The sequence below is a fragment of the Sander lucioperca genome, chromosome 6 (assembly GCF_008315115.2).
Source record: "Sander lucioperca isolate FBNREF2018 chromosome 6, SLUC_FBN_1.2, whole genome shotgun sequence".
NCBI lineage: Eukaryota > Metazoa > Chordata > Actinopteri > Perciformes > Percidae > Sander > Sander lucioperca.
In genome coordinates this window covers 40440266-40457742 of record NC_050178.1, presented here as the reverse complement: position 1 = coordinate 40457742, position 17477 = coordinate 40440266, and the positions used below count along the sequence as shown (strand labels likewise).

At 40.2% G+C, this 17477-nt stretch overlaps 2 protein-coding genes across 5 annotated transcripts; one reads left to right on the top strand and one right to left on the bottom strand.

The window, feature by feature from the left end:
* Positions 1-1559: 1559 nt before the first annotated feature.
* On the bottom strand, positions 1560-9465 carry mon1a (MON1 secretory trafficking family member A). Of its 4 annotated transcripts, none has more exons than XM_031279662.2 (6): positions 8933-9465; positions 8293-8448; positions 4740-5123; positions 3868-4633; positions 3590-3737; positions 1560-2671 (listed from the first exon to the last, which is right to left on the bottom strand). In XM_031279662.2, exons 2-6 carry the CDS (start codon positions 8414-8416, stop codon positions 2531-2533), a joined length of 1563 nt encoding a protein of 520 aa, XP_031135522.1. In that variant the 5' UTR covers positions 8417-8448; positions 8933-9465; the 3' UTR covers positions 1560-2530. The 4 variants fall into 4 exon arrangements, with proteins under 4 accessions (XP_031135522.1, XP_035858012.1, XP_031135524.1 ...); XM_036002119.1 differs by having other exon boundaries at positions 8293-8444; XM_031279664.2 differs by having other exon boundaries at positions 8293-8444; positions 9147-9465.
* A 457-nt stretch (positions 9466-9922) lies between these two features.
* LOC116036184 (TRAF-interacting protein) lies at positions 9923-16527 on the top strand. The gene is made up of 16 exons (XM_031279672.2): positions 9923-10120; positions 10391-10509; positions 10599-10656; positions 12389-12472; positions 12595-12634; positions 12716-12843; positions 12948-13042; positions 13267-13380; positions 13513-13600; positions 13695-13784; positions 13870-13958; positions 14057-14212; positions 14387-14426; positions 14506-14610; positions 14713-14763; positions 15841-16527. Exons 2-16 carry the CDS (start codon positions 10412-10414, stop codon positions 15946-15948), a joined length of 1344 nt encoding a protein of 447 aa, XP_031135532.1. The 5' UTR covers positions 9923-10120; positions 10391-10411; the 3' UTR covers positions 15949-16527.
* Positions 16528-17477: the final 950 nt, after the last annotated feature.

Below are 17477 nucleotides of genomic sequence, written 5' to 3'. Positions count from 1 at the left end.
TGGATGGCACTCACATTTTCGTTGTATGGGTCTCTATTCAATGACAATAAAGGTTTATATTATCTTATATGATAGATCAGTAAAAAAAATTTTAATATTATATTAAAATTTAACTAGTATTATAACTGTATTGTAACTATCATTATCAGTGGTGGAAATAAGTAAATTTACTTAAGTACTGTACTCATGTACTATTGTACAACTGTGAGGTACACAGAATTTCAATTTTCTGCTACTTCTACTTCACTACATATTAGAGGGAACTTGTACTTATTACTTCACTACATGTGTCTGACAGCTGGAGTTTCTAGTTACTTTTATCTTACTTTTTAAGATTTTACAAACAAAACATATCAATTTAAAAAATATGAATACTGTGCTACATATTAAACTATCCAACCATTTATAAACTAGTCAGAATGTGCTCCATCTCCACCAACTGTAACATTAAAATGCTGCTGCTACATGCTAAAACATCAGTAATAATATTCCAATACTATAATATATAAAGTAATATAACTCTGAAAGAGACCATTCCACCCAACAAGTGCTTTTACTTTAAAGGTCCTATGACATGCTGCTTTTTGGATGGTTTTATATAGGCCTTAGTGGTCCCCTAATACTGTATCTGAAGTCTCTTTTATAGAGACTTTAGTGGTCCCCTAATACTGTATCTGAAGTCTCTTTTATATAGACCTTAGTGGTCCCCTAATACTGTATCTGAAGTCTCTTTTATATAGGCCTTAGTGGTCCCCTAATACTGTATCTGAAGTCTCTTTTATATAGGCCTTAGTGGTCCCCTAATACTGTATCTGAAGTCTCTTTTATAGAGACCTTAGTGGTCCCCTAATACTGTATCTGAAGTCTCTTTTATATAGACCTTAGTGGTCCCCTAATACTGTATCTGAAGTCTCTTTTATATAGACCTTAGTGGTCCCCTAATACTGTATCTGAAGTCTCTAACCCTGAAATTCAGCCTTGGTGTAGAATTCCAGCCACTAGAGCCAGTCCCACAATGAGCTTTCCTTAGGATGTGCCATTTCTGTGTCTGTAGCTTTAAATGCTATTGAGGCGGAGAGAGGGGGGGGGGCAAGGTGGAGGGTGGGGGTGTGGCCTTGACCAACTACCATGCTTCGCTCGTTTGTGAGCCATGATGTCTCTCTCTTTCTCATGGGCTGGTAAAGCAGAGAAAGGGGAGGTAACCTTTCCCCTTATGACATCATAAAGGGAAGATTCCAGATCGGCCCATCTGAGCTTTCATTTTCTCAAAGGCAGAGCAGGATACCCAGGGCTCGGTTTACACCTATCACCATTTCTAGCCACTGGGGACCATAGGCAGGCTAGGGGAACTCATATTAATGTTAAAAAACCTCATAAAGTGAAATTTTCACATTTTGCTGTTATACTTTTGTACTTATACTTAAGTGAGTTGACTTGTAACACTATTTTTTACAGAGCGATATTGCTACTTTCATGATATGAGATGAGTACATCTTTCCACCATTATGCCATTACTAATAAATAAACACCAAGGTTACAGTCAAGCAAGACACATAATCTGTTTTATCAGCAGCCATATATTTATTTATATCTAATAATTCTGGAATTGTGCAACAGCCCTAAATCTGCACTGTTACAACCTTATATTGGCTTTGTACAATAACCATTAGTTAAGGCATGATTTAATGGAGGCAGATGTGACAATGTTGCAAAGCAGGATCCCATGAAGTACAGTGAACCTTTATGATTAGACACAAGCAGATACAATTCAATACTTTTCTTAATTAATATACAAATTATGGTAAATTAGGGAAAATTCTAATGGTAACTGGAAGATCAAGTGACTGAAATGTAGATTCCTTTACAATGACAGTACATGTTAACACAGAAAAATGACAGCAGTAAACAGGTTACATTACTCATGAACACATTTCTCTAAGGAGTGCCTTTTGCATTAAGAAAGTGCATAGATTTAAAATGACGATGGTTCTTAGTTATTAATCATGTAAAGATAAAACACAACAGGAATGTTGTTAACCCATATTTTGACAGTATACCTTTTAACAAGTGATCACATTCTACTGCAGGTCCAGCTTTTTAATTCAAATTGTATTCTTGATTTTGAAGAACTGAGCAGAAAGGATTTATAAAACAAAGACAGCATCTGTCATATTCTGAGAGCCATTTATAGGTCTGTTAAAGTTAAAACAACAGCATACAAACATCACAGTTCATGTTGTTATTGGGTCTTTGATGATGCTGATGCCACTTCCATCTGTTGTTATTCAAATTGAACTAATAAAAATCTAGCCAGATAAAATACATATTTAACTTACCTGCATTTCATCTACTTCATTACACATCTGTGAATTAGATCAGAGGAACCCGGAAGCAAAAAAAAAGCATAGCTCTGACAATCATTTGTGAACACTGAACTGACTACTGCATCATCCGCAGCTGTTGTTAGCACCAGGCCGTCAATGTTTAGGGTGATGCTTTTTGTTTCAGGAGGTCAGCCGGAAGCGAGGGCTCAGTATGTGAGAGGACTCAGGATAAAGAGGCGATCCTCCTCCTTCCTGATCCACTTCAGCAGTTTGTTGACAGCAGAGATGGCCAAGGCCTTGGTCCCCAGCGGACTGAAGCAGAGGTAGAGCTCGAAGCCACTTGTCACCTGCAGCGAAGGAGGTAGAGCAAGACGAGGGGTGGGACTAGGCCGGCTACACGAGCATTACAGGATTTAACGATTGCTCTGGCTTAGCTTGATATGTAAAACGCTTTATGCAAAGAGCCAAACTGACTTTTTAAAAAAAAAAAAATTCTTACCTTTAAAAACAAAATGCTGTCCTTACATACAAAGTGCAGAAATCTAACTCACATGCTCCGTCCTCTGAATACAGCCATCTCATATATTCTGTATAGTATTACGACATAATAGCTCATCACTCATCAAAACACACCTCTTCAGATTAGCCTTGCACCTACAATAGTCTTACACATTATCTACTGTTAGTTACTGGTTTTATTGTTGTAATTGCTTTTAATATGCTTGTTTTATGTGTTGGTTTTTTGCTTTATGTGTTTTTTCTGGTTTTACTGTAAAGCATCTTTGAGTACCATGTAAAGCGCTATATAAATAAAATTTATTATTATTATTATTATTATTATTATTATTATTATTATTATTATTATTATTATTATTATTATTATTATTGTTATTATTATTATTATTATAGCTCATAACTTCACCACTCCTGTCATACCTTTCAAACAGTATGGCAGTGGTGGAGAGGAAAAAAGGAGGAAAATGCAATGCAAGAGGGAAAATGTTGTGATGTATTAAGTGGCTGTTACAGTAGTGCTAATTGTAGTTTATTGTCATACAGCATTACCGTATTACTGTGGCTTACTGTATTTTAGACTATTAAACAAATGATTGAAATATCTAATGTTGTGAAACACACTGAGGAAAAACTGTTGAAATTTGAGCCGGAGGTGTTGCAAAATACGGTAAAAGACAGTACAAACATCTCAGCACAGTAATAAAGTCTATCTTATCTTATCTTATCTTATCTCACAATGCCAGGCTTACCCATGCCAGTAGGTTTTCAGTTTCACTACAGCGGTAGAAGGAGCGGAGAGGTCTGGTTGGATGATGCAAGCTGCTGTGGAGGTCCTGGTACAGTCCCATCAACCTTTCCTGCTCTTTATCAGACTGGTACACTTCAGGGAACTCTGGACTGGAGGAAAAGAAAGAAGAGTATCTTGTCAGAGGGATGCCAAGAATTAGATTTGTGAAGCTGGCATGTTTGTTTACGTAAATTCACTAATGTATAACTATGAAACTGTTTCAGCAGATGTCCTGCCCACCTGGTGTACAGCCCTGAGCTCTTTGATTTGTACAGGAAGTGCCTGAGCTCCGGGATGCCGACCTGCGCCACAGAATAGCTGGGACATTTAAGAGCTTCTTTCAGGGCCTGGTAGGCACTGCGCTTGCTCAGCCTGTCCAGGAACCGTTGCTTACAGTCGGACATGTTAAAAAAGTCCTCTCGATCGGTTGAGACCAGGATGAGGCACAGCTCGGACGCAGGCTCCAGATAGGAAATGTGAGCGTGGAAAAATCCCGCAGTGTTGAACTTTGGCAGACAGATCGGCGTCCAGCCTTCACCCTCTCGAAAGGACGAGGAGGAGCCGACGAGGTTGAAGACCAGGTGCAAGTCTATGTGGTGCAGGAACTGGTCCTTTTTCCTCACCAGAGTAACCAGGCGGTCCCCTGCCAGCAGGATGGAGAACACCAGGTTCTTGGATTTGGCGGCCTGCAGGCTCGATGAGACCATGTCCCTGGCGGAGCTGGCCAGAGGCAGGCATGTGACGGCGCTGAGCAGCAGGCCGGGGTCTCGGTCCAGCCGATGCAGCAGGTTGTCGGTGAGGTACTCGGAGCCGGCCAGCAGGCGGCGCAGGTCGTAGTTCTGCTTGTGCTGGAAGATGTGGTTGAGCTGGGTGAGGGTAAGCAGGCTGACGATCTGGTAGTAGATGTACTGCAGCTCCCGCAGCAGCTCCTTGTCTGACTGACAGGTTCGAGATACGCCCACCAGGACCAGAGGACTCTTGCTGAGGAAAACCACTTTACAGCCATCTGACACACAAAACGTTTACAGAGTTGACATGGATTCAACATAGTTCATAAAATGCACTTTTTTTTAACTTATCAACCATTTCCTACATCTAAAGAGTATTCTGACCTGCATGGATGGAACGGATGATGTTCTTCTCGGCCTCAACGAAGGATACGAGGGCCATCATAACCCCCGTGGTGCTGGACAGAGCCTCCTCTGTGCCGTAGCGGGTGTAGATTGGCTTTCCAGCCTCGCTCAGCACAAACACGTGTTTTCTGTGGCTCCTCCATGCCTCACCGGTCACGTCTTCATCCTTAGTCCTACTCTCTGATGTAATGTCGTTGTTGTGTTGCTCCTCTATGGTTTTCTCTCCCACCAGCACTTTGAGCTCCTCTGCACACTCTCCTGATTTGTCCAGTTCGGCCTCCCTCTGAACCTCTTCCTCAGTCTCAGCAGTCAGATCCTCGAAAGACTGTGCATGAACAAACATAGCACTCTTCTGACCGGCACCTGTGTTAATGTAGGGATAAATGATCGTCAAATGTTTGTCAGTATAAGGTATGGATGGGTAAGGAATAAATAAATAAGCCTATAAAACAATAAAGCCCCGTTGGAGGCCGTTTCGTCTGTTGGCCGAGCCCCAATAACCCTCCTGTTGACCTCGGGTCAAATTTGAGCCGTTTTTAAAAGTTTCTACATCAGAAATTTGGGGTTCTTTCATCCAAACTGTCCAAGAATTACATGGATGGTTCCATACAACGCTCCTTGCAAGTTAAATGAAGGATCAGTTCACTACTTTATTGAATTTTGGGTGTTTTTTTTGTTTAAATGGTTTTCACAACAGTATCCTGAAAATAAACTTTGACAAAATACAAAAAGTTGATATAATTTCATATAAATGAGGTTTCTTGACCATGAATTAAAAAAATAAAAAATAAAAAATAGTGTAAAACTAGTGGTAATACATGTGTGTGTACAGTATACTGATGGTATGTAATAAAAGCGATAAAAAAACATCAAAAAAGGGAGGACAACACAAGGGTTAAGGACTGTCTAATCCACTGAGTGGGAGACCAGTGGATAGCTGGTTCCCATAGAAAAATCACAGATGGGACTGTGCGCTGCACTTTAACGGAGGTGAGGCGGTTAACCAGACATACATTTGCCAAACCAACCACTTAGTTCTCAGCCTTAAAGTCCTTTCTCTTGTAAAAGTAAAACAATATTGTTTGAAAAAACTTCCAACAAAGTATAAATCTTCCCTTTTTCTGGCTTGTCCAAGTCAGTGAGTGTAGCGTCTTCTTTACATAGTTTGAAAACAAACTTCTGACACAAAAGTATGATTCATACTTTATCGGAAGTGTTTTCAAACACTACATTTTGGGTTTACAGGAGAAAAGACTTCAAGGATAAAGACTCGCTAGTTGGTTTGGCAAATGTACTTCTGGTTAGCTTCCCCGCCTCTGCACATCTGCTCACCTAAGACTTTCTATGGGAATCATCCAGGACTGTCTCCCATGCAGTGGCTGAGACAGTCTCAAAGGGGGCTAATGTTGGCCAAAAAGGTAACTGAAAAAGCAGGCAGATGATAGAATGATATACTTTTGAATGCATACAGTACATTATGCCTTGTTAATTTGCAAGATAGGATTTTATCCTTTTACTAAAACAAAAAAGGAAAACTCCAATAACAAGGAAACATATACGTTTGAACACTGATTGATATTAGCCACATTCCAGGATAAGCATCAATAACAGATGATTTATTTGGTCTCTTAATGAACATATTATTAGTGACAAAAACAAGAATAGTCTTACTTTAGGCTATCGCTTTTCAGACCAGTCACAGCAAGAGAAAGGACTATAAACTTTGGTCACAGCTTATCCAATTTAGAGAAAAAGAAAGTAGGAGAAGAATAGGACCAGTCTTATTATGAGTCAGCTTCATAACACTACAAAAATGTCCTGTTTATATCAAGGCTCAGTAGAGCAAATCCAGGAAAAGCTACATCATTTCTCCTGTCAGACATCGATTTGTTCAAGCTGGTTGTGACATACCTCCTGGTGCCGACATGCTTTCAACATCACACTTTTTTTTTTACAGACTTCAGTCAGGAGACGTCTGTATTTATACAGTTCTTGGAAAAGTATATGGTCATGTTTCCTTCTTATACTGTTGGTAAGGCAAGGTATTCCTAATGTATTAAAGTCTTTTGTCACATAAACTTCGAGAGGTTATTAATATTATTACAGTCTTGTCTCTGAGCCCAAACTAATGATGCATTCAGGAGCTCCATGTCAAATTCCGTTCTTTGAGAAGTATATCACATTCACCTCAAACAGCCAACAAAGTGGCATGCAGATTACAAAAGACATTATTTTAATCATATGTTAAATATTTCTTTGCACAAACAGGATGTGCATACTCATGCTCGCACACTCACTCACTCACCCACCCACACACACACACACACACACACACACACACACACACACACACACACACACACACACACACACACACACACACACACACACCTCAGTATGAGTCCTTCCAATAAGATTGCATGGTTATAACAATTTTAAATGGAGAACTTCATCCTGTACCCAAGTGTTCACAAGTATTATTGTGGTGTTTTATGCATGTTTTTGTCATGATACAATTACGTATCCATTAAAAATCCATATTATTGCAGGCATAGTCTGCTGCTAATTTTGGACAGATGCCAGAGGAAATAACAAAAGGTTTATGTATATATCAACGACACTGCATAAGAGTTAATACTTAGAATTCAAGACAGTAGAACTCTACTTATCCATGGTTTGACGCATGACCAGCCCAACTGAAAGCGGTTTCTTTGTATAAGGGACACTGGTGTACTGTAAATGTTATACTTGTGTACTGTAAACATTGTTGATGTTATGGAATATAATTCCATGGGGGTGAGCCAGGAGATGGAATAATTCAATTCATTCATTCACTTATTCAATGTAAATATGTTCAGACAGACCAACAGTTTTTGAAATAAGCATGAGGGAACAAATGTAGTACAGATCCCATTAACAGTGGCCAATTTCTGGCCATTTTCTTGTTGCTACAACTAAAGGCATTATATGTCACAGTGTACAGTGCCTGGAAGTGGGAGCTAACACACAACACTATTTCAGTATATTTGAGCTTTCCAATCCTCTCATGGTTTGGATAATCAAGATGTATGTGAAACTTAAATTACACTGAAGGTCTGTATGACTGCCTACTGACTAGAGGTGCAACGATGAATCGATTAATCAATAGTTGTCAACTATTAAATTAATCGCCAACTATTTTGATAATCGATTCATCGTTTGAGTCATTTTTTTATTAAAAAAAATAAGATTTCTCTGATTCCAGCTTGTTAAATGTGAATATATTCTAGTTTCTTCTCTCCTTTGTGACAGTAAACTGAGTATCTTTGAGTTGTGGACAAAACAAGACATTTGAGGACGTCCTCTTAGGCTTTGGGAAACACTGATCCACATTTTTCACCATGTTTTGACATTTTTAGAGATCAAACAACTAATGGATTAATCGAGAAAATAATCAACAGATTAATTGACTATGAAAATAATCGTTAGTTGCAGCCCTACTACTGACAATCTGCAACAACAAAAAAAAGTGCCGAATATGGAGAAGACTTACCTGGTTCAGTTCCCTCCACCAGACCTGGTGTGGGGCTGTCCGCCCTCTCGGAGCGAAGGTGGTCCACAGGAGCCAGAGTACCATCCTCCCATGACACAGTCCCCTTGTGGGCTTCTCCATCCATCACTGCTACTTAGGGCAGGGATGCACACCTGACTGACAGACAGACGGACGGACAGACAGACAGACAGACAGACAGACAGCTAGAGGCTATGGGACCAAAGGTCAACAACCTACTCCACAGCGCTGTGGACATACATAGGTCTGGCAATGCGAGACAAACAACTTTGTGAATTAGACTATGATTAAAGATCAAGCTGGTTATGAAATGCAAATATAGCCTACTACTATTATTATTATTATCAATAACCTATTGCTTGAATTACCCTGGAGGGGATGAATAAGTATATGTCTGTCTGTCTGTCTGTCTGACTATCTATCCATTTTGGCCACCAGTGCGCGAGTCAATAAAATGCGTGTGTCTATTATGACCAGCAGTGCGCGAGTCATTAAATGTTATGGTCTGACTTCAACCCCTTTTTACTTTCTGAGAAACGTCAGTTTCACTCTTGTTGCTAACGTTAACGTCACAATCAACCGCTGGTGTAATGCTAAACTGGAAGACAGGATAAGATATTACTTTCTTGTAACATGTCTTCTTCGCGTTCACACTCCTCCAGTCTCAGAGAGATGTCTGATATGCTGATGAAGAACTTCAACGGCTAAGTTACTTTGAGAGCTAACTTAGCAGAGATCATCAACAGCATCTACTACGGCTAGCTGGGTCTGGTTTCACCGCCTTCAATCTGACAAAAGAGCTCTCATGACTCGTTACTTTATTTCCAAATGATTACCTTTCATTTCTCGAGCTGTCTGCATTTGATCGCTGTGCTCCACAACTCTCTTTTCACTGCAACTAGCTAGCTAGCTAGCTGCTAACAAGCAGGGACGAGACTGAAGTAACGTTACTTCTTCTAATGCTAGTCAACATGACCTGCTAGGTTGCGGAAGTAGGAATTGTGGGATATGACGTTCTCTTCCCGAGAATTGCTCAGAAGCAGTAAACAGGACGATATGATTCAAATAAAACAAAAGTTGATTTTGAATTTTGTGAATCACTCAGGTAGCTAGCTAGCTCCATGAAGCCTATTACATTAAGCAAGCTGTGATGTTATGTAGCTAGCTAGCTTAGTTCCTTATTTTATCTTCATGGTGCATTCATCGCCCCTAGGACACAAACAACTGCTTGCTAGTTCTCGAATCGAGATTATGGAAAACCAGGAACATCAGTTCTCATTGGTATAAAAATGCTCTAAGAATTACGAAAAATAGTTCCTTGGTCGAAAAAAACAGAAATGTAATGTCCCCTCACAGTGCGTGTACATGTGTGAGATAAAGGGATGTAACGTTAAACAACAAAAAATGTATAGCAAATGAGTGGTGAATAATTCGTTAAGCCCTAATATATTTTAGCTTCTCTGATCATTAGTTTTAAAACATAAGCTCTGTTTTCACTTGTGAGTAACTTAATTGTATTAAAATGCTTTGTAAGGTATTTTTAATACAAGAAAAGTGTTGTAGAATTACTAAATTGACATTTAAGAAGAAATGTGTCCAAGTATACGAACAGCACCTGAATGCAGCGTACGGGGCGGGACTTGGCGTTTGAACGTACAGCGGGGAAACGGAACAGTCAATTGTGTTTTTGTTAGCGAAGTTCTGTCTGATAGAGCCAGTTTAACTCTACTAAAATGTCATATTCCACACAGTATTAGGGATGCTTGATTTCATTACGAAGGACTGCGCAATAACTTAACATCCTTGTTTTGTAAGTATGGCAACTGTTGATACGGCAGCCAACGTTAACAAAAGCTAGCTAACGTTAGCGTCGCAACATTTTGACGAGTGCAGGGCCAGTAACTTGTCAGCTATCAGCTAACATTAATGTTAACTTTAAATAGCTAACATGACTGTTAGATAGCTAGCATTAACACGTTACAGCTTGAGCCACACGCACACACGAACACGGTTATGCTTAGGGAGAGCAGAACACTGTTTGTACGTCAAGTAACAATGGTTGCTATCCTATTCATAACAGGGAGATCAGTGTGACAGCAAGATGCCTATCCGAGCATATTGCACAATTTGCTCCGATTTCTTCGATCACTCCAGAGATGTTGCTGCGATCCACTGCGGACACACTTTCCACTATGAATGGTAACCTGATATAGAAATGTAAATCTTCAGCACTCACATTTCTGACACGTTATAAATGACTAATTGTTCCCTTTCCCCTCTCTTATCAGCCTTCTCCAGTGGTTTCAGACAGCCCCGACAAAAACCTGTCCACAATGTAGAAAACAGGTACAGTACTTTTATATAGCATTTTCAGGATAATACTTGCATTTTGTGTTTTGTAATAGAACATGTTTACATGTTTTAATGTTTAAAAAAACACTTTGTTTTTCTCATACTGCCCATGGCTGCTGCATCTGTATTCACCCTGTGTATGAGACCCTCTGTAGGAGCGCCTGTCTCTTTAATCCCTCTTCCCGAAAAGAGCCGTCTGCTCTGATTGGCCAGCGTGCTTCTTGGAAACTCCGGTGGCTCCGTGTTTCACTAGCTAGCTAGCTAGTTGAAGCTGGAGATACTGAAACGGAGTATAAATCACCAAAAAAAGCTTCTAAACCAAATATTACACAACCGGACATGTCCCAGCAGTAAAGTGACCGGAATTTGGGGAGAAATTACCAGCATTGGCCAAGATTACAGCTATGCCGCGTTAGCGTGTAGATACTAATAGTTAGCAGTATGCTAATGTTAGATTGTAGTGGAACAAAGCAGCACTTTCTACCTTCAAAAAAAAAGATAAAGGCGTCTGAACCAAACACTACCCAATGGGACATGTTTTAGCAGTAACGCAACCCGGAATTGGGGAGAATTTAACAGCATTTGCAGCCCAGTGTCGGTACATGATCCGTTCTGCCTGCACGATCCGTTCTGCACATGCGCAAAATGTTCACACATGCGCGGTTGTACGAGGATTTACGACACTGCACGATCTGTTCCACGCTTCCGGTCGACAGCCAAGCTAACGTTAGTTTAGCTAACAGCTAATTCGGCTAACCGCTAGCTGATTGTAGCGGTCTGCCGTTAGCCTCCACAGGCAAGCTAACGTTAGTTTAGCTAACGGCTCATTCGGCTAACCGCTAGCTGATTGTAGCGGTCTGCCGTTAGCCTCCACAGGCAAGCTAACGTTAGTTTAGCTAACGGCTCATTCGGCTAACCGCTAGCTGATTGTAGCGGTCTGCCGTTAGCCTCCACAGGCAAGCTAACGTTAGTTTAGCTAACAGCTAATTCGGCTAACTGCTAGCTGAGACAGCATGTAATAACTTTAAAATACCCTCAAAATAAAACTTGAAAATAAACGTTGACATATATAACAAACACCTAACAGCTGTTACGTCAGTTCTACTTTACTTGTGCTCATTTAAAATACAATCACTCAATACTTGTCTTTATTGTTATTACTGTGAAGTCTTAATTTAGCTGTAGCCTGCTTTTCCCATTAAGTTTGAGTTAACGTTATTTTAGACTGAATCTAGCTGTCAGCTAGCGGTTAGTCGAATTAGCTGTTAGCTAAACTAACGTTAGCTTCCCGGTGGAGGCTAGCCATAGGCTAGCGTGGAACAGATCGTGCAGGTCGTATCCTCGGTAAAACAGTATTATCTTGCGCATGTGCAGAACGGATCGTGTACCGACACCCAGATGACATTGTCGTTAGCCATGTAGCTACTATAGTAGCTACTATAGTAAGCAGTGGACACTAATAGAATATAGCAGAAATTTTTACAGTCAAAATAAATCAAATAAAGGCTTTTAAACCAAATACTACATAAACAGAAAATGTTTCAGGAGTAATGTGTGCAATGTTTTTGCCACGTTTAACATGAAAATCAAACATTATAACATTGTAGATATGACAGAAAACACGGAAAAGCATAATATGTCCCCTTTAACACTTCCAAACACCACCAGACAGAAGAAAAACATTAAGTACTACATCAACTTAAGTACTGTTGTGCTCTGTGTGTAGGTCAGCACCAGACACATTATCAGCAAGCTGTTCTTTGACATTGGTGGAGAGGAGGAGACCACAGGGGACCCTGAGTGCTTACAGGTACCAAAACTTATATCAGAAACAAGATATCAGTGCTGACAAATGCTACAGATAGTCATTACATCATCTGGATTTGATTTTTATTATTATTTTTTTTATATTTGTGTTTTTCCCTTCCTTAGAATGAGCTTGATCGAATGAAGGCACTTTTAAGCTCTAAAGGTAAGAAACCTAACGTTGTTGTGATGCTTGCTTGGTAATAGTCGACTGCACTAGTTCACCGTCCATCTGATCAATATGTAGAGCGAGACTGGCGGGATAAACAGAAGGTGCTGGACAGTTTGAATGACACTGTGGACAAGCAGAGGAGAGACCTGGACAGTGTACGGAAAGAGATTATGGAAAAGGAGATGCTCTGTTCTGCCCTCAGAGTAAGCTGACTGACTCCATCATTTAAACCCATTTTTGTGTACCGACTCATTGATTATTGTCTCTGCAATGCCCTTCTGTTTATTTGTATAATTGTTCATGACAGAAACAGATGACATACCTGGAGACGCAACAGAATGAAACTCAGGCTGCCAAGGAGGAAGCCCGGAGACTCAGGACCAAAATGAAAACCTTTGAAAGGTATCTGCAGTCATATACGTACTGTCATATTTTGTCATTTGAATATACAAGCAGTGAAATAAGTCATTGTTCATTTCCCTCAGCTAGAACAGTCGGATAAGTTTAAACAAAGGAACCATTTAAGGTTACTTCACAACAATGCAAGCTCGGCAAAGTACTGCGTTTTCCTTTTTTATTGAAAAAGAAAGTCATGCTGTGCACTAATACTGCTGGCGTGGCCCCAGCCTGGACATGTTGTTGCAGGGCCAGAGAGCAGAGGTGGAGTCCATGATCACAGATATGGGTGTCAGCCAGGCTGCAGTGGAGCAACTCTCAATCTACTGCATCTCGCTCAAAAAGTAAGGAGCCCAACGAGCTGCTGATCAGTGTGTAGTCATTTTCACACTACTTCGTTTAGAGCTTCAGTCCTAATGAATGCAACTTCCCCCTCGTCACTCACTATGCATGTATCGCCTCCCTTAATTTCTTAGAGAGTATGATAATCTCAAAGGAAACCTGAAGTCTTCGAATGACATGTGTGAGAAGCTGAAGAGAGAAGTGCTCACCTCAAACAACAAGGTAACTTTATGTTACTGAGTCACCACACCCCAAGGAATCACTTCTTGAATGTGGAATCTCTAAATCAAAGTTTGTTTTTTTTGTGTCATTTTAGTTACTCAAAGCCACAGTGGAGGTGAATCAGACCAAAGAGGACATGAAGTCCCTGCAGAACGATCTGGCCAATGCTGACAAAGAGATCTCCGTAAGGCAAATCCACCAAATATGCCATTACTTTCAATATCCGAGAAAGCCATGGTTGTGATTCCTGCATGTATGTCTGTCCACAGAGTCTGAAGAAGAAAGTGGAATTCCTTCAGAGGACTCTGAGCACCCCAACACGGACAAATGAAGCCCTCAGTCGCCTCGTCTTTGAAAGGTGTGTCACTCAGCCACTGGACTGAAATCTACCCTTGCTTCGATTTGACATAAACCATTGTGTGATTTACCGATGAGGTTTCTATGCCCATCTTTCAGCCCGGCCCCAATGGAGCTGAAGCAGCCTCATCTCCACCAGCCTGCAGATAGCAAGGACATTGACCTCAACATGACTTACGACGTCACTACGCCAGAGGATGTGGCCAAGAAGCCAACGCAGTTCCAATCCAAGAAGATGCGGCTTGATCCGGCAGCGTAGGTTTAATGTAGCTCATTGTGGGAATGTGGCTGCTAGTCTGTTCTGAGTTTGATTGTGGTAGCTGCTGCTGTCTGAGCTACTTGTTCATAATATTGTGTTTGTAAAATCTGGTACTGACGAATGAAGTAGAAGTGCATTAATAGTGTTGTGTAAAATGTTTTATTCTTCAGGTTGTCCAAACACAGCGAGAAAAGTTCATCTCTAAGCAAGGTACCTTTCTAAATGTCACTCAGTAAGGTCAATTTTTAAATTAGTTGCACATGTCTCAAAATATGTTTTCTTACCTCAGGCTCGAGATGAGGATGGATCCATGGATCCTTTTTTGAGGAACTCCCTCCTCTTCAGAAAAAAGACTTTTGGTAGCATGTTGGACCCTCACAGGAAGCCCGGAGCTGTACGTAACAACACAACCATCTCCTGCACTTGAGGTTGAATGTGTTAATGTGTAATTTGTCCTTTTTAAGGGGTTGATAAAAGAAAATGTTTCTCGTTTCAGGTGAGAACTGGTTATGATGGTTTAGGAGGACGTACTAAATTCATCCAACCTGTATCCTTTTTTCCTATGTGGAACGTATATGTGTCTTTTCATTTGATTGATGATGGTTGAGCTGTTTACCTGTTTTGTGTTCAAACTATTCATCTGTGTCGAGGCTTACCTCTACTGGATTGTTAGCCCAAATAAATTGCCTATTTATGATGCAGTGCGATATTCAACTAAATTTAAAGCTGCACTAAATTTATATTTTGATGTAAGATTTTTTTATATTATTATATTACACCTACTGTACACAACCTGCCCGGCAACAAAAAAGCAGACTAGCTAGTGAACACAGTGGAGCATTTTGCTGCTAAAGAGCCAGATATTTTTCTCAGGAGTTGGAGATCAAACAAGAGGTTAAATGTTGGACTTTAAGGACATTTGTCAGATAGTCCTAAACAAGACTAATGTTAATGTTGCTAACACGTTTCCCATAGCAACTTTATAAAGTAATAATATGTCAATGTTGTGTTCTAACCACTGATCCCATTTGGCGAAAAGAATGCAGCTTTAATGAAAAAATGCATTTGGATAGTATTCGTTTTAGACATTTTTAGTTGTCAGAGAATAGTTGTGGAAAAAGTCAGCAAATATTCATATCAGAACCGTTAGGGGAAAACTCAGGAGCAGCTTGACTCTGGATACGTGAAGAAGGTTCGGAGACTTTGATGACTTACACGGAAGCATTTAATGAATCTTATTGGTTCCGTAAACACAAATGCTTACCTAAATCATGAAGCCAACCACCTCAACACTGACTGAAAACAATGTCAGCCTGACCATACTGTGCGTGTGATCTAATTCCAGGGACCTTGGGAGAAACACAGGCCAAATCCTTTTGCTATCATACAGCTGCTCAGTCTCCCTCAACTTTGAAGACCCAGAGTTAACCTACAGCCTATTCTACAAAGGTTGTGATAAAGTGTTTCCGAATTGAACATTTAGGCTTTAACCTGGGACTTGAATGTCACCTAGGGTACTACTAGTTTCAATTTAGCAAAATTCTACCACAAGAACATGATTAGGACAGAAAAAAGCAGTCAGCATGTAAACTGCATCATTCCTTAACCAAGCACTCCACTCCAGTCTCCTTTATCAGAGATTCGCCCGCTGATGAAAGCTAAAAGGAAAAAAGTAACCAGGCCTCAACCCAAGATTGCAACTTGCCTGACTCTGGACGGCTTCCTCGAGTAAATGTGGAGCTCTTCTTCCCTGGATGCGGAGTCTAAGGTCAGAACGCTGTAGCTGTGTGAGGTAGCGTGTTTGTGCTGCTCTGGCACACAGAACCAGCCTGGCAGCGGTTCTGCCACTCAGCACCAAACAGGACTCTCTGAATTATCTTTACTTAGAAGCAGTAACTGACCTCCCACTTAACAGCGGATGCTGAGTTTTGGTGACATCAGCAAACCTGCTGTACATTTCTTTTTTTTTTTTTTTCTTTTTTTTGTTTACTGACTTGTTTGTGGAGACTGTGTCTTGACCGGCCTTTGCGTTGAAGCCTATTCTCGTTGTCATGTGCGTGTCTGTATGTGTGAGACAAACCGACTTATTTGCGGACCATTCAAACGTCAGTGCTCTGTATTATGTCATTGATAATCACTGACGCATCTGTTCGCTATACCTGAAAAATAATCAGTTATTTTTCACACTTATTTAAAAGCTGTCTTGTGAAACACCTACATGTGGATATATACTTTAGGTATTTTTTTTTTAGTTTTACTGCTCCTTTCAAATGTAAACCAACTCAAATAATAAACAGTATTTTTTTATTAAGGTTTGTGTGGGGTCTACAAACAATTCCCTCTCGACTGTTCTTTTAGTCAGAGCATTTCACTGAGGTGTGCTCTCCTGCAGAGGGCAGTACAGTGTTTTCTCACATAAGGGGCATGAATCTCAGCCCTCATGCACTGTGAGAAAAAAAATGTACTGCTCGTAGTAAATGCTTAATCTATTTGTATTTAAAAAAAAAAAAAAAAAAAAAAGGCTGCGCCAGTACAGTAGGAAATCCTCAAGAAAAACCTGAGTTGTACATTGTGATCAAGTAACAAAAAGTACACTGCAAATCATATCCTGGCATATGCGGGACTGTTGATAATTTTAAATCTTACCATTAAATGAATTATGTGTGCAGAAATGAGTACTTGTAGTGTTGGAGGACTTTGAATGGCACAAAATCAATCAATTGCAACTGATGACGTGACGCTTTCTGACAAGGTTCCCATGCATGGACAAAACAGTAGCTTGTCGTGTTGCCTTACAGGCTGGCCTTCGAGGAGATTGCTTGATATTTTGACAAACAATATGGGGAAACGCCAAACATTGTTTTCCACTGTGGAGCAGTCAAAGTACCAGGTAGAACATAAATATCCTGATCATTATCACTTGTATCCTGTTTGCACCCACAGATTTAGCGTTTCCACAATGAAAACCAGCTTTTATCGTAATAATTGCATACGCAACTTAATTTAAATAAAATGCTTTCAGGGTTCATACGTTGTGGAAAAAAACTGGGAAAGTTTGGGAATTTGAAAAATGCAAATTCCAGGCCTGGAAAGGATTTGGAAACATTAAAAGACCCAGAAAGTTTTGGAAAAGTCATGGAATTTTTTTTAACACAGCATAATAATATGTGATTAATAAATGTATTTTCATGTCGTCTTCACCTCAACGTTCTATTCGGGGCGAGATATTACGAATCCCACTATGAATCACATAAATTGTCA

What these genes read in the sequence shown, in the direction of transcription:
- mon1a (XM_031279662.2), bottom strand. Translation starts at nt 8,416, where the DNA reads ATGGATGGAGAAGCCCACAAGGGGACTGTGTCATGGGAGGATGGTACT. An exon ending in GGTGGAGGGAACTGAACCAG is followed by an intron (nt 5,124 to 8,292) that starts GTAAGTCTTCTC and finishes ACATTAACACAG; the next exon opens with GTGCCGGTCAGAAGAGTGCT. An exon ending in CTGAAAACCTACTGGCATGG is followed by an intron (nt 2,672 to 3,589) that starts GTAAGCCTGGCA and finishes CCTTCGCTGCAG; the next exon opens with GTGACAAGTGGCTTCGAGCT.
- LOC116036184 (XM_031279672.2), top strand. Translation starts at nt 10,412, where the DNA reads ATGCCTATCCGAGCATATTGCACAATTTGCTCCGATTTCTTCGATCAC. An exon ending in AAAATGAAAACCTTTGAAAG is followed by an intron (nt 13,043 to 13,266) that starts GTATCTGCAGTC and finishes GCGTGGCCCCAG; the next exon opens with CCTGGACATGTTGTTGCAGG. An exon ending in AAAGTTCATCTCTAAGCAAG is followed by an intron (nt 14,427 to 14,505) that starts GTACCTTTCTAA and finishes TTCTTACCTCAG; the next exon opens with GCTCGAGATGAGGATGGATC.